This window comes from Entelurus aequoreus, linkage group LG04 (assembly GCF_033978785.1).
Source record: "Entelurus aequoreus isolate RoL-2023_Sb linkage group LG04, RoL_Eaeq_v1.1, whole genome shotgun sequence".
NCBI lineage: Eukaryota > Metazoa > Chordata > Actinopteri > Syngnathiformes > Syngnathidae > Entelurus > Entelurus aequoreus.
Window position 1 is genome coordinate 27,663,505 of NC_084734.1, and position 15,311 is coordinate 27,678,815.

Below are 15,311 nucleotides of genomic sequence, written 5' to 3' on the forward strand. Positions count from 1 at the left end.
TAGGATTTTTGTACTATATTTAAAACATTTCCTTGTGGTTTACATACTGTAACATATAATAGTGGTTATTTGGTCAAAATGTTGCAAACATTGTTTTACAGACCCTCTTCAAGCTGCTTTCTGAACATATTTTCATGATGGACCGTTTAGTGAGTGGGTTTTATTTACATGGTTCCATTTCGACAGTGTCTTTTCCCCGTCATCTTTGTTCTACAGGTAGTTTTTAGCGCTTCCATAGCGAGTCTGCTGACAGATATGTTAGAACTGCAAAAGCGAGGATGAATGCCATATAACAAGAGGTTTGAGAAAAAGAATGCACTTGACTACAATGGCCAATGCGTGCAAATTTTCAGGAATTATGCAGATCCCATATACACATCAGCAAGTACCAATAGGTAAGAAAAGTTGGTTTTGCATAATATTGCAAAGCAAAAAGCCAGATAATGTTTCCTAATATGTGCCATTTTGGGGTCCTAATACACACAACCACAATACCTGTCTGTTGAAGCGCAGCTGACTACGTTAGCCGTGATGCGCAGAAAATCCATCAAGCGGTGCCTACAAAGTCGTATTAAAACGTTTTGACAGCTTTTTGAGCGCCGTGTGTAATGTTTCGTATTCTCAATGAAACATCAACATTTTGGGCTTTCTCGCTAGCTTCATTTATTGAAAAGGCATCAACTTGCAGTCCACACATCTTGTGTTACTGCCATCTACCGGACACACTTATCATTACACCATGTACCAAATGAAATTGCTTCGAGGTCTAAGCACAATGAGAATGAATCTGTAGATTAAGGCGCTCTGTCGATTTTAGAGAAAATGAAAGGATTTTGAGTGTGCCTTTATAGTCTCAAAAATACGATAATGTAACAGGAGCATTTGTAATAAACATGTATTTACTTATTTTGATCATTTTAAGCATATGGCAGCGTATTAATTTCCAACGCATCACAACGTTCGCTTTTCCCTCTAACATCACTAGTGTGCATCATGCATCAGTATGCTAATGTTGCTGGAGTTGCAACTGGCTGTCTGGTGAGAGCAATTAAGTCTGCTTGTTGAGAGTGTGACAGGCAAAGGAAGTACACAATAGTACACACTACGATTATTATAAAATACATCTGAAAAATCCATTTCGGTTCACATTTAGTGGATCTTTACTGGGTTTTTTTTTACAGTAAATATATATGTATAATGAAAAAAACATGACATGGAAAGGAGACGCAATCACAAGGTGTGCTCAGTCAGTTGTGACTCACTGGGTGTCAAACAATCAAGGGCTTGGTTTGTACCAGTATGATAATCATGGTTCAACTCGAACATGGTGAATTTACCTGTTGTCCTTTCAAATACATAACAGAGGCAACACCTATCAGTTTTGTGTCACTGCTTTGACTTCCTGTTATTTAGGACAGGGAGCTTTTATGATGGGGGCAAAGTCCCATGTCATGGTTAAATAGTAATTTGATTGGACAAGTATAATAGTATTCACTGCAGTTGTCAACACTAGGAAAACAATTTGTTTCTCTAGCTGTAGTGTGGTAAGCAGCAGTTTTGAAATCCGCAGCATACACTAACAATAAGATATCTGCATTTTTCCAGGATGCTTTGTAATAAACAAAAAAAAAAAACTTGAAGCATGAACACAAATTGAAGTGATGTTCTTCTGCATTTCAGCAATACCTGCTTGCCGCAATATTACTCTTGTGGAAGCCACAAACGACACCTGTGGCAATGCCAGCTGCTCCGGTAGGTCTCCTGTTCTTATACTACATTGATACACTCTGTTTGGACTTTCTTAGACTCCAAAGCAACATTTGTTTATACTATGCATCGACTTTGCTGCTTCGTGTAAACAACATCCATTATCAGCTGTGAGCCATTTCTCAATGAGAAAAGCACAAAACACCGCCTCTCCTGTATATTGGATTGTGTAACAATTTTTTCTTGGTCTAGAGACTGTTGACTCTGGAGTCACATGCATACTGCTACGCTTTAAATTTGTCAGCTCTTTGGGCTCTCTGTTTTCTGTCTTCTCTAACCGACTTGAAACTGACAAGTGTGGGAGTTTTTTTTGTTTTTTGCAATTTGTGGGCGTAACCTTGTGGTTTCCATGGCTTTGTCCTTGTTAAAACCTTGTCTTGGTGATGGTTCCCTGTCCAGCTGTTGCGACGTCAACTGTCCAGACTTCCAATACCCCGTCTGTTGCCCCTACCACCGCAATCCCCCCCACCCTTGTCGTCACCGTCTCTAACAGCAGCAGCCCTCTGCCCACCACAGGTAAACCCTTCGCTACCCGCTTCCTGCTATATTATCTACATTCTGCACTCTTAGTAGTTAAGTATTTTTTTTCATCAGGAAGTATCACTTCACTTTTTTATGTACAATGAAACCATTTGCACAGGATGACCATATTTACTTTACACTTTCAAAATACGGTTGGAACTCTATAGTTGAACAATACCAATTTGTCGTTCAATTTTTTTCATGTATCCCTTCCAAAGTTGCACAAAAACCTTAACCTTTAACTCTCCAAGTTTTTAATTTTTATTGGCTTTACTGTACTATACACTAGTGATGGCAAATTGGACAATGCTATTTTTGTCCACAATACATCAACAATAAAAGCAAAAGCAGCACAATTGACTGTACACTAAAAATATCTCCTTGTGACCAACACATTTTTGATGAGCAATCCCAAGTGAGCTTAGTTTCTTATGCAAACCAGCTGTTTCTTTCCAGGCTGCTCAGTACAATGTCTAAAATGACACTGATTAAAAGGAAAAACGTAATGAACACCGCACATATATTTTTTTGACATACTGTATGGACTAATCTGACACGCTCTGGAACAGATTGTGTTCCACTATACAGTCATAAGATGCTTTATCTTCTTCATAAGGAGCTGCCTGGTTCCCCTGCTAAGCTTTGCTGGTTGTTGGCATTTATGATTAACACATGTATTTAGTTTCTTGAACTGTATCAAATGGTGTAAAGGCTGACTGCCACTGTGACCCTGCTGCAGAGAGCACAGTCAATATCACCACTGCTGCTCCAACACCCAGTGATAACACCTCCACCACCATCGCCACTACCACTACCACTACCACTACCACTATCAACGCGACCACTGCATTTATTAATTCCAGTGAGTGGCTCATGCTCGTTTTATTTACCCAAACTGCACTACACGACGCCTGACTTCTTTTTTTCTTTTTGCAGGCACGATCCAAACTAGCGCCGCCCCGGTGACATCTTCTCCCGCTCCCCACAAGAACTCAACCTTCGACGCCGCCAGCTTCATCGGGGGCATCGTGCTGGTGCTGGGCCTCCAGGCGGTCATCTTCTTCCTGTACAAGTTCTGCAAATCCAAGGACCGCAACTACCACACCCTCTGAAAGCACACCGCTCATTCAATGTCTACAATCTCTCAGCTAATATTACCCCACAAAGCAAATCATTCCCATACCATTCACCCTTGCCGTGATGGACTCAAACAGTGTTTCCAAACGCCCACATCTTTGTGCAGCTTCTGCTTTCAGACCTGAGTGAGTATCAGAACATCCATGCACACTTTGTTTGGGTGATTGCACAATCTATTCAGGTGTCATCTGGCAGATATAGCTTTAATTTGGAACCAGTGTTTGACTTCTGAATGTAACGGCAACGGTTGACTTCAGCCAGTTCAATCCTGGCTCCGTTCCTTCTCCCTTATAGTTCTATCTTGTATATGTTGGTTATAGATGATATAAAAGAGTTTATCATATGTGCGAGGGGTTACAATCAACACAATTAAAAAGCCATCTATGAGGCGAGGGGTTTTCTCTCTAGGAGGGCTGTAGAGTTACACTTTTTGTGGTTGACTTTCTGGGCAAAGATCAGCCAAACCAATTGTGAAGATAACACTGCGTAAAGGAGCAGTTAGTTGCAATAAAACATCGATTCCGTTTTCTGTCTATCATCACCCGGTTTGGTCGTTGAGGTGGTCTTTAGAGATTGTACAGTATTTTTAGGATTATAGCTAATTTGTTAAATGTATGGAAGAAGACTAATGGGGACGGCGTGCACTTTCCGTGATGTGGACCGTAATTGGTGTTAAGTGCCTTTTTAATGTCCAGTGTAGTTGAAGAGGGAAAGGATGATTGTATTTGATTGAGGCCTGAGTGTCATTAATAGTTTCCCAGCTGGACTGAAAAGCCTTAGTTATTGAAGACCATAGAACATAAGAAGCCTTAGCATTCAAGGCAATAGTCCTATTTACCATCTAGCTGAAGCCCCTCCCCCCAGTGTATGGAAGACCATACCTATGCATGCATGGTCTTCTCACTCACTTCTCACCACATCATGCTTCCAGTTTGGGAGGCTCTAATGCTAAAATACTTGACTATCGAAGGAGTTTGAGTTATACTAAAACAAATATTTGTAAATGAGAAGTGTAGTTTGGCTGCTATTGCTGCGTAATTTTCATTTTGTCTCCACCCTGTGCCGATTTGTGTCTCACTTTGAAGCTGTGAAGTTCAGGGAAGGCCTAATGAAGGAGTGTTGATCTGTGTTTTTGCTTCAGAGAGTTTGTCGTTTACCGGTAATTGCTTTTTCAGGATTTTGTTTGAAAAAAAATCAACAGCTTTTCTCCTAATACTTGCATTTAAGACTGACATTATTCATACACAGGGCTGATTTGGATTTTTTTAGGACAGACGAAAGTTTCAAAAGACTGTAAGAAGTTATTTAGGGATGTGAAATATTTCCTATTTTCACTTTTTAATTTACTTGTTGACAAAAAGTCAACGTCTAAAATGATTCTTAATATTTCATATCTAATATTTGTAATTTGTAGATCGGGCCCATATACCTAAAATGACTCAAGTACTGGTCTTGGGGTTTTTTCCCCGAAACATTGACATTTAATTAAATTAAATTAAATGTTTAAAAACAAACATCAGCGAAAAGGCCATTTGTGCTTGCTTAACTATATATATATGTATATATATATCTCAAATAAACCCAAATTTTTATTGTTAAAACGTACTATACATGTTCTCTAACACAACTTCTTACTCTCGTTTGTTACATTCTTGTAACATTTATAGCTAAAACGAAAATCACTCCACTCCATGTCTTCAGTTTATGAATGATATTTAGGCTTAATTGTATAGCATATAAATGCTCCTTTTAGATTTCCTCCCTGAAAAACCACTTGATAAGTCATAAGAAGAATGCCTTGAAACTGCAAACTACACCAAAATCCCTCAGTTTTGGCATAGAACTTAAGCACTGCACTGACCAGCTTCCTTTGCGTTTGTACGCTTCCTCTTAAAAGCTTGTGTATTACGAACAGTTTAGAATTGGATTCCGTCTGAATTATTTCTTATACCCCGGTGGAATTAAGCTACAACCCAAAGAAGCACGCCTTATAGCTGTGCCTCTTTTTTTTCTTTCTTATCCTCTGGCTAAATTTGCAGAAAAATATTTGTTGACCGACCACCATGCTGTTGCTGCATTCCTACGGAAAACAGCATCACATGTTGCTGTCTGGTATCCAACGCATGTCCACTGTGTGCTGCATCTTACTCAGTCCCTTGCACATCTTCAGGAAAAGTGCCTTATTATTCAGTTCCAACTTTGTCCTCGAAATGATAGTCATTACTTTCACACCCGTTTAGGTAGTGTTCTCGGTTTTGTTTGCGCCACGTCACGCCCAGCCTTAACTTTAAATCTTCTTTTGCCACCTTGTTTGAATGATGCCAAAATGGTGGACACATTTGTTAAATGAAGTGGTCTCTCTCCGAATCAGTAGCCGTTTCCCATCTCAAGTCACATTTCCACCAAGCAGTACGGTTCAGATCAGGTTTGCTTTTCCAGGTTTTCTTCCGATTAAATTCACTCTGAAGGCGGGCCTTTCTGTCAACCAATCAACGCATGTGTGTCTAACTCCGTCCACCACAAGCATGCTAACACTGGATGGTTTACGTTGGCTTGCTGCATTTCAAGCCCTGTTTCCACAAAGCGGTACGATTCGGATCAGGTTTGTGTTGCCATTGCGTGGTGTGCACTAGATGGCGCTAGTTGCAGTAGCTACGTAGTGTGTGTTAATGAAATGTAAAAATGAAGAGAAAACAGTATTTTGTTGCCATTCAATTAAGGCTAGGAGGGGCATTCTCTAGCAGCCAATGAACACAGCAGTCTGTCTAGCTCTGCTTTCTAGAAGCATTCTAAAGTGTAGCACTCCAGCGTCATGGAAATGAAACCCAATCGTATTGCTTGGCGAAAACCTGGAAAAACAAGTATGTTTTAAATATCCAAAATCTTACACTCCCGACACTTTACGTCCAAAACAAAAGCTTTCTTTGTGTACACACGTCCTCTGGAGTGCCATCTATTTGTTTTGCCTTTTCAAAGCCACAAGTGAGTGTTTTTGCTTCTCCCTGCTATGTGGAAATATTAAAAAAAATATATTGTTTTCTATCTCTCTCTGTGTATCTCCTTTGTTTACCAGTGTTGCCCTAAGTTTGAGCCTGTTCCCAATAAAGTTTGTTCAATGAACGAATTTGCCTCGTCTAACTTTCACATCGCATGTTTTACGATGCTAGCAGGGAGGTTAGTGACCAAGCATGGTTACAGTTGAAGAGACCTTACCTGGATGCAGTGTTGGGTTAGTTACTGAAAACCAGTAACTAGTTAGTTACTTTATTTCAAAAGTAACTCAGTTACTTACACCAAAAAGTAACTAGCTACTTTTCACAGTAACTAGTTACTTTTTTTTTTAAGGCTCCCATTAATGCCCTTTTAGCCTTCATTTCAGTACTGTTATTGCACTGGAGAATAATACAATCTGTTGATCAACTTGACATGCATTTGCATCACTGAACTCTGCTAAGCAATGTGGTCTACATACAACACACTAAGACAGATATGTTTCAAAGGGCCAATTTGTTTCAGGCCAGAACAAATTGACAAAACTATTTTAAATAGCTGCAATATAATGGCACTTTAACTTTAAGTAGATAGGATCTTTGATCCAAGACACAACTTACATTTAACAAAAATGTTATTTTCTTCGTGCTCGACAAAAGAAAAGTATTGAGAATGTCTCCATGTTAAGAAACTCGACTTCTGGCTTCGCCATGATGTCTTGTTAGTTGTTATGAGAGTAGCGTGTGTGTGTGTCCCTTTAAGATATGACAGCATGTTAGGTGAGTGAGTGGCAACAGTGCGTGCATGCAGGTGCTCTAGCTTGGTGGATGGCTGCGTCCAATAAAGTCACAAAGTTGCAACAAACCGCCGGCCTCGTCATTCACCCTCAGCTGTAAAGACCCACTTCCGGGTAAAGTGAAGGTTGTTAGCCCCGAAGTACATAGGCCCTGGCGGTCTGGAAGCCCCCTCCCCCGCCCCCACCCACACAAAGCACGCCTTTTCTTTTCCTTGTGACACAGAAGGACGACACCGCAGCGCTCCAATAAAACACACTCAGATCTTCTGTTTTTAGCCGATAGTACATAAAAAATAACGTAAAATAACGCAGTAACGCATCATGTAGTAACGGTAACTGAGTTACTGAATATAAAAAATAACGCGTTAGATTACTAGTTACCGCCGAAACTAACGGCGTTACAGTAACGTGTTAGTCCCAACACTGCCTGGATGACAGAAGGTGCCTTGACCAGCGTTCCTTAAAAACAGCAGTGTCTCCTGTCATAGGTCACGTTGTTAGTCATTTGACGATGTTAAATACATGGTTGGAAGGTCTCAGCAGTAACATCTGTCCGGCCGGGATGGGATTAAAGGGGCTGTTTGTAAATTGACCATAGTTACATTTTTCAAAACCAACCGCCGCTGTTCTGTCGAATTTTGCTGCTTCTTTGGAAAAATGCTATCAGTAGCGTAAAATGGTGATTAAAACAAAAATGTAAGCTACCACTGTTTGTCAATGTGAACTTTCTCACAATGTAATCGTCTACTTGCTGGTCAGAAAATAAATGAAACCATTTAAAATCACTACTTGTACACGAGGCATACAACGTACAGTCGTGGTCAAAAGTTTACATACACTTGTGAAAGACATAATGTCATGGCTGTCTTGAGTTTCCAATCATTTCTACAAGTCTTATTTTTTTGTGATAGAGTGATTGGAGCACATACTTGTTCGTCACAAAAACGTTGATGAAGTTTGGTTCTTTTATGAATTTATTATGGGTCTACTGAAAATGTGACCAAATCTGCTGGGTCAAAAGTATACATACATCAACATACATTATCAATTTTGGTGATGTAGAAAAGTTACAATCAAATCAAATAAGCTTCATGGCATGGCCTCTTAACTTCATGTGAGTGATTATGATTGATGACACCTGTTGACTTCTCTGAGCCCATTTAAATATGGCTCATGTGATGCAGTCATTAGACTCGATTACAAACGTGACAATGGGTAAGTCAAAGGAACTCAGCACAAATCTGAAAAAAGTAATCATTGACTTGAGCAAGTCAGGAAAGTCACTTGGAGCCATTTCAGAGCATTTTAAGGTCCCAAGAGTAACTGTGCAGACAATTGTTCGTAAGTATAAAGTGCATGGCACAGTTTTGTTACTGCCACGATCAGGAAGAAAACGTAAGCTATCACCTGCTGCTGAGAGAAAATTGGTCAGGATGATCAAGAGTCAACCGAGAACCACCAAAAAGCAGGTCTGCAGTGAGTTGGAAGCTGCTGGAACACAAGTGTCAGTGTCCACAGTCAAGCGTGTTTTGCATCGCCATGGACTGAGAGGCTACCATGCAAGAAGGAAGTCCAGAAGCGACACCTTAAGGCTCGTCTAATGTTTGCCGCTGATCACATGGACAAAGATAAGACCTTCTGAAGGAAAGTTCTGTGGTCGGATGAAACCAAAATTGAGCTGTTTGGCCACAATACCCAGCAATATATTTGGAGGAGAAAAGGTGAGGCCTTTAATCCCAGGAACACCAGGCCTACCGTCAAGCATGGTGGTGGTAGTATTATGCTCTGGACCTGTTTTGCTGCCAATGGAACTGGTGCTTTACAGAGAGTAAATGGGACAATGAAAAAGGAGGATTACCTTCAAATTCTTCAGGACAACCTAAAATCAGCCCTGGAGGTTGGGTCTTGGGCGCAGTTGGGTGTTCCAACAGGACAATGACCCCAAACACACGTCAAAAGTGGTAAAGGAATGGCTAAATCAGGATAGAATTAATGTTTTAGAATGGCCTTCCCAAAGTCCTGACTTAAACCCCATTGAGAACATGTGGACAATGCTGAAGAAACAAGTCCATGTCAGAAAACCAACATATTTAGCTAAACTGCACCAATTTTATCAAGAGGAGTGGTCAAAAATTCAACCAGAAGCTTGTGGATGGCTACCAAAAGTGCCTTTTTGCAGTGAAACTTGCCAAGGGACATGTAACCAAATATTAACATTGCTGTATGTATATTTTTGACCCAGCAGATTTGGTCACATGTTCAGTAGACCCATAATAAATTCATAAAAGAACCAAACTTCATGAATGTTTTTTGTGACCAACAAGTATGTGCTCCAATCACTCCAGCACAAAAAAATATGAGTTGTAGAAATGATTGGAAACACAAGACAGCCATGACGTTATGTCCTTTACAAGTGTATGTAAACTTTTGACCACGACTGTATATATATTGCTTTCGATGAGTATCTATTTCGAGGCTAATGTTTGAAATATTTCTATTTGTGCGCATGCTCCATAACAGGGGTGTCGAACACAGTTACATTGAGGGCCACATTGCCGTTGTGGTTGTCCTAAGAGTGCTGCCTGTAACCAGATATAATTTATAAATATAAATGTATAAGAATTCACTTCATATTATAAAATTAATTGCTGTGCATTTGATTATTATATTTGTATTACATACACCGCAAAAATACTTTTTCAGTAAAAAAAACAAACAAACTGGCAGCCGAGTCACCGCAACATCACCGTAAAATTTACGATGGTTTTTACAGCATATTACTGTAAACGGGAAAAGAGTACTATAGTTTTTTTTTACTGTGAAATCCTGGCAACTGAGCTGCCAGTTGTTGTTTTTTTTACTGTAAAATCTATTGTCATTTCTACAGTGTACAATGTCAGAATAATTGTATCTAAGTTTGATTCCTTGCTTCTTGTCTTGTTTAATAGATGTCATCAGTGTTTGAACCTGACATACAATTTGCTTTGATATAACTCAGGCAGATATTTATTTTGTTTTAATTTAAAAAAAGTTTGAAATGAATGATAGTATTATGTTTGTTGCATTATTAGATAATACAGTTGGAATTATACTCAACAGAATTCAATATGTGTATTTCTGTCTGTCACAATGAAAAGATTACATTTAGTAAATGATAAAATGCTTTATTGACTCAAATTATTTCAGGGCTTTCGCGGGCCGCATTAAATGACGTGGTGGGCCAAATCTGGCACCCGGGCCTTGAGTTTGACACCTGTGCTCTATAGAGTGGGTAGCAGACACCGACAGAACACCAGCTATCTTATATTCCCATCAGTAGTTTAATATAACATGTTTTTTGGTTTTTTTGCAAGTATGAACTATTTTGAATTTAAAAAAGCTTGTCAGTCCGAGGAATTTCTCTAGCTTTCAGGCTTGTCTCTGTCTCGTACACACACACACGGAGCGCGTCCACATACACAAAACCTACTCAGTGGCCTAGTGGTTAGACTAGTGTCCGCCCTGAGATCGGTAGGTTGTGAGAATGGGACCCATTACCTCCCTGCTTGGCACTCAGCATCAAGGTTTTGGGGGTTAAATCACCAACAAATGATTCCCAGGCGCGGCCACCGCTGATGCTCAGTGCTCCCCTCACCTCCCAGGGGGTGAACAGTCATGTTGTTGCAAAAGAAAATACAATTAATGACAGCTAACGTCCGTAGGTAAAGTTGGATAAATCTTAATGCTAAAGGCAGAAAAAGGGGGAGGTATAATGTGTACATCTCTCTGGGAAGTTAATGCCCTCTAGGCATCTGCATGTTGCAAACAGCTCTTTTAAATAAACTCTGCTTCTACCCACTCCTTTTCGGACACGTTAACTTGTGGAAATGTGATGTTTGACTTGTTACTGTCCACCTTAGTTTAACGCACTGTAAGTAAGAACTCGTTTTTATAGAGAGGCCCACATTGCAATTATGGTTGCCTGTAACAGTGAATATGTATATTAATATAAACCGAATTACACCATAACAAGCGATTGTAATAGACCATTTTACTTTATACCAGGGGTCGGCAACCCAAAACGTTGAAAGAGCCATATTGGACCAAAAATACAAAAAACAAATATGTCTGGATCCGCAAAATATTAAAAGCCTTATATACATCTTATAAAGAAGGCAACACATGATATACGTGTCTATATTAGCTGTAATAGCCTACTATCAAAATGAAGCAAATCTTCGTTGACAGAAATGTTGAAAGTGTATATTTATTCTACACATTTTTACAACAATAGAAACCATTAGTAAGTCAAAAGCTACTCAGAAGGTGAGATAACTCCTGGAAATTACTGGCTTTTAACGTGGCTTTTAGATGTGTGTGTCCAAGTTAAAGGAGTTTGAGGTGTGGGGGGTGGGGTAGCGGGGGGGGGGGGGGGGTGGTGTTGTAGCGTCCCGGAAGAGTTAGTGCTGCAAGGGATTCTGGGTATTTGTTCTGTTGTGTTTATGTTGTGTTACGGTGCGGATGTTCTCCCGAAATGTGTTTGTCATTCTTGTTTGGTGTGGGTTCACAGTGTGGCGCATATTTGTAACAGTGTTAAAGTTGTTTATACATCCACCCTCAGTGTCAACTGGCTGTTGACCAAGTATGCCTTGCATTCACTTGTGTGTGTGTGAAAAGCCATAGATATTACGTGACTGGGCTGGCACGCAAAGGAAGTGCCTTTAAGGTTTATTGGCGCTCTGCACTTCTCCCTACGTCCGTGTACACAGCGGCGTTTTAAAAAGTCATAAATGTTACTTATTGATACCGATAATTTTGAAACCGATACCGATAATTTCCGATATTACATTTTAAAGCATTTATCGGCCGATAAAATGGGCAGCCCGATATTATCGGACATCTCTAGTCATGAGACATGCAAAACTAAATTATATACAAATAGGATACAAGTAAAGAATGTTAAATGAGCTCAAATATACCTACAAATGAGGCATAATGATGCAATATGTACATACAGCTAGCCTAAATAGCATGTTAGCATGGATTAGCACTGACCAAATATGCCTGATTAGCACTCCAACAGGTCAATAACATCAACAAAGCGCACCTATGTGCGTTCACGCACAGCATAAAACTTTTGGTGGACAAAATGAGACAAAGGAGTGGAAGATTTTACATGTAAACAAACTGTTGCGTCACATTCCACACTATGGTGAGTTCAAGAACCGCCGAAATTAGTAGGACAAAACAAAATTCACCAAATACTCTCGTTAGTGAAGCATACACACAAACAGTTGGCTTTCTAACAATTGGGAATGTTTGTGTAATGTTTGTCCTCAAACAAAAAACGTACAAAAACAAAAAAATATATTTTCCCCCATCTTTTTCCGTTTTCCATCCTTTATTTGAAAATGCTCCAGGGAGCCACTAGGGCGGCATTAAAGAGCCGCATGCGACTCGAGAGCCACGGGTTGCTGACCCCCGCTTTATACTGACAGATTTAATGGATAACATGCTTCGAAATTGTAAGACAAGGTCAAAGTAATTTATTTTTTGATAACCCCCAAAAAAGGCTTTGAACTTTTTGTTGTGTGATCACATCATAGTAAAGTGTAAGCAGTACGTTGTTCTGGCAACATTGAAGGAAATACATTAGCCAGAAAGTGATTTATTTCCAGCCCACATGATCTGGCCCCCGGCCCTTGAGTTTGACACCTGTGCTGAAAATGTTGAGTTCAGTGATTCTCAAACTGTTGTACGGTATGCAGGCTTCATCAGGAACCACTTAAATATTCATACACAGTGTTACTGTTCAAACTGTGCAATGTTACAGTGGCCAAAAAGATTAAATATGCTTGTTAAAGAACACCCTTGCCTTGTTTTTAATGAATATGTAGGTCTACTACGCTACTGTAATGTTGGTCATTATGGTGGTACTTGACAGGGGTGTCAAACTTATTTTAGCTCAGGGGCCGCGTGGAGGAAAATCTGTGCACACATTAAAATCATGGCATTAAAAAATAAAAATAAAGACAACTTCAGATTGTTTTCTATGTCTTACTTTGGCCAAAAATAGAACAAACACATCCTGAAAATATTACAAAAAAATTACCGGCAGCGGTAAAGTTTAGATCCATGAAGGAAAGAGGAAAGTGAATGAATGTTTATAACTGAATACATTTACATATGCATAAAAGTGTTTTCCTTAAGTAAAACTTAATTAAGTAATAATTAAGTAACGTTTATGACAACCTTTTTCCAAAACACAATATAGAATGTGAGGTATAACAGGATAATGCAAAAATGTATCATTTGTTTCCAAAACGCTTACAAAAAAGTGGGACCCCTTTTTTCTGACTTGATGGGGTCCCTGGGACCCCATTTTGAAAATTCCTAGCACCAACACTGATGGAGTATTGGTGCGTGCAAAACAGCAGCAGATCTGTGGCCTGCGGGTCGGTTGTAATATTAATCAAATATCTGGCCCCCGGGCCTTGACTTTGACACATATGGTATAAAAGGTTTGCGAACCACTGGTTTAGTCACTCAGACATGGCTGACATGTTCCTATGACTTTGTTTCTCACATGTGATGTTTCCCAAAAAAGAAGCACTCCGTTTCCAGAATCACACAAGCGAGGCATCTGCTTAAATAGCAAAACCAAAAAGTGAACTCGTGTTCAAAAACCATAGTGATTGCATTCTCGTGTAATTCGTCCAGTTGGCTCACAACAACCCAATAAACAAAATAGTTTTTTTTGTTTTAGTTTTTGTTAAATAGTTACATTGCAATCCCCAAGAATGAGACACAAATGTTTTATCCCTCAACTGCATCATCCTAAAAGGTGCTGTGATTTTTCTTTAGGTACATTGTATGTGTTACTCAAAGCAGGGGTGCCCATTGCGTCGACCGCCAGCCAGGCATTGCAAAAATAGACCTAAGAATTTAGCGATCATAAATCTTCACTATCACGTCACTTTCGTCACTTGATTGACATTTTTTAGGCACCCGATAATCTTGTGAAATGTTGCTGGCTGCTGCCGGCTCGGTGTGAAGGGAAAAAAATACAGTCGGGAAGGCGAGAAACACTTTTTTATTTTTAAAAGCCTAAAGACTGACGCACAGTTCCTGTCTTCACAATAAAAGTGCTGCTCCATCCTGCCTGCACTAACAAAATAAGAGTCTCCGAAAGCTAGCGCAAACAAGCTAGCGAGCCACGGAGTTCGCCTGTACTTGTAAAGTGTATAAAAACGAACATGGAAGCTGGACAAATAAGATGCCAAAAACCAACCACTTCAACGTGGTATTGGACAATAATGACTTTTTTCTCTCCTCAATGTAAAATCGAAAATGTGGAAGTTGTCAGCACTACTGTGAATCTTGTCTGGTTCCAATCAATGCAAGTCCTCAAAATCAGGTAAGACAACAACTTATATTCTTGTCTTCATGAAAGAAGGGAATTTATATGTTAAACATGTATTTTGTACACCTTTAACATGTGAACAAAAACGGCAAAATAAATTAATGTAATTTATATATGAGGTAGTTCACTTCGACTTGGTCATTTAAAAAAGTGTGGCTCAAGAGGATAAAGTAAGACCGCTGTCAGCAGAATGTGTTCATGCTGGGGCCGGTCACTTAACCCGATTTGTGCAATCTAATCTAGGAGGAGAGAAACAATGCAGCCGACTTGGTCGACTTTTTTTTTGTTTTGTTTTTTTGTGAAAGCTAAATATTTTATTTTTCATTTTTTTATTTTATAAACCTTTATTTACAATATGCAACATTTACATACAATCAAGAAATAATAATAAACAAAACAAGTACAGAAACAGTACAAAACAGCGCCAAAGGGTTGTAAACTCAAAGTAACTAAAATACAGTGCAAAATATATATGAAACAAAAAGTTCTGTAAAAAAATCCAAATTTGGAGTACAGCGTCATAGTTTTCACGGCTTTTTAGAGGTAGAAAGCGTTAATAGTGCTTACAAAGTACAAAGAAGAATTATGAGGATTACTTTCAACCTTATTGAAAATAAGATATTCTTCATCTCAGTATGTTAATGACTGAATTAATTAATTACATATTACAAAAGTGTTGTATATACTAATTCACAG

The 15,311-nt window shown here is 39.3% G+C and overlaps 1 protein-coding gene across 2 annotated transcripts in view; it reads left to right on the forward strand.

The window, feature by feature from the left end:
- cd164 (CD164 molecule, sialomucin) overlaps window positions 1-6,546 on the forward strand; it is a 21,008-nt gene extending 14,462 nt beyond the window's left edge. The window contains exons 3-6 of one of the 2 annotated variants that reach the window (XM_062044487.1): window positions 1,681-1,752; window positions 2,167-2,283; window positions 3,029-3,151; window positions 3,226-6,546. In XM_062044487.1, the coding sequence (XP_061900471.1) occupies window positions 1,681-1,752; window positions 2,167-2,283; window positions 3,029-3,151; window positions 3,226-3,401 (488 nt within the window). In that variant the 3' untranslated portion in view covers window positions 3,402-6,546. The remainder of the gene's footprint in view (window positions 1-1,680; window positions 1,753-2,166; window positions 2,284-3,028; window positions 3,152-3,225) is intronic. The other variant, XM_062044488.1, reaches the window with a different exon arrangement.
- Window positions 6,547-15,311: the final 8,765 nt, after the last annotated feature.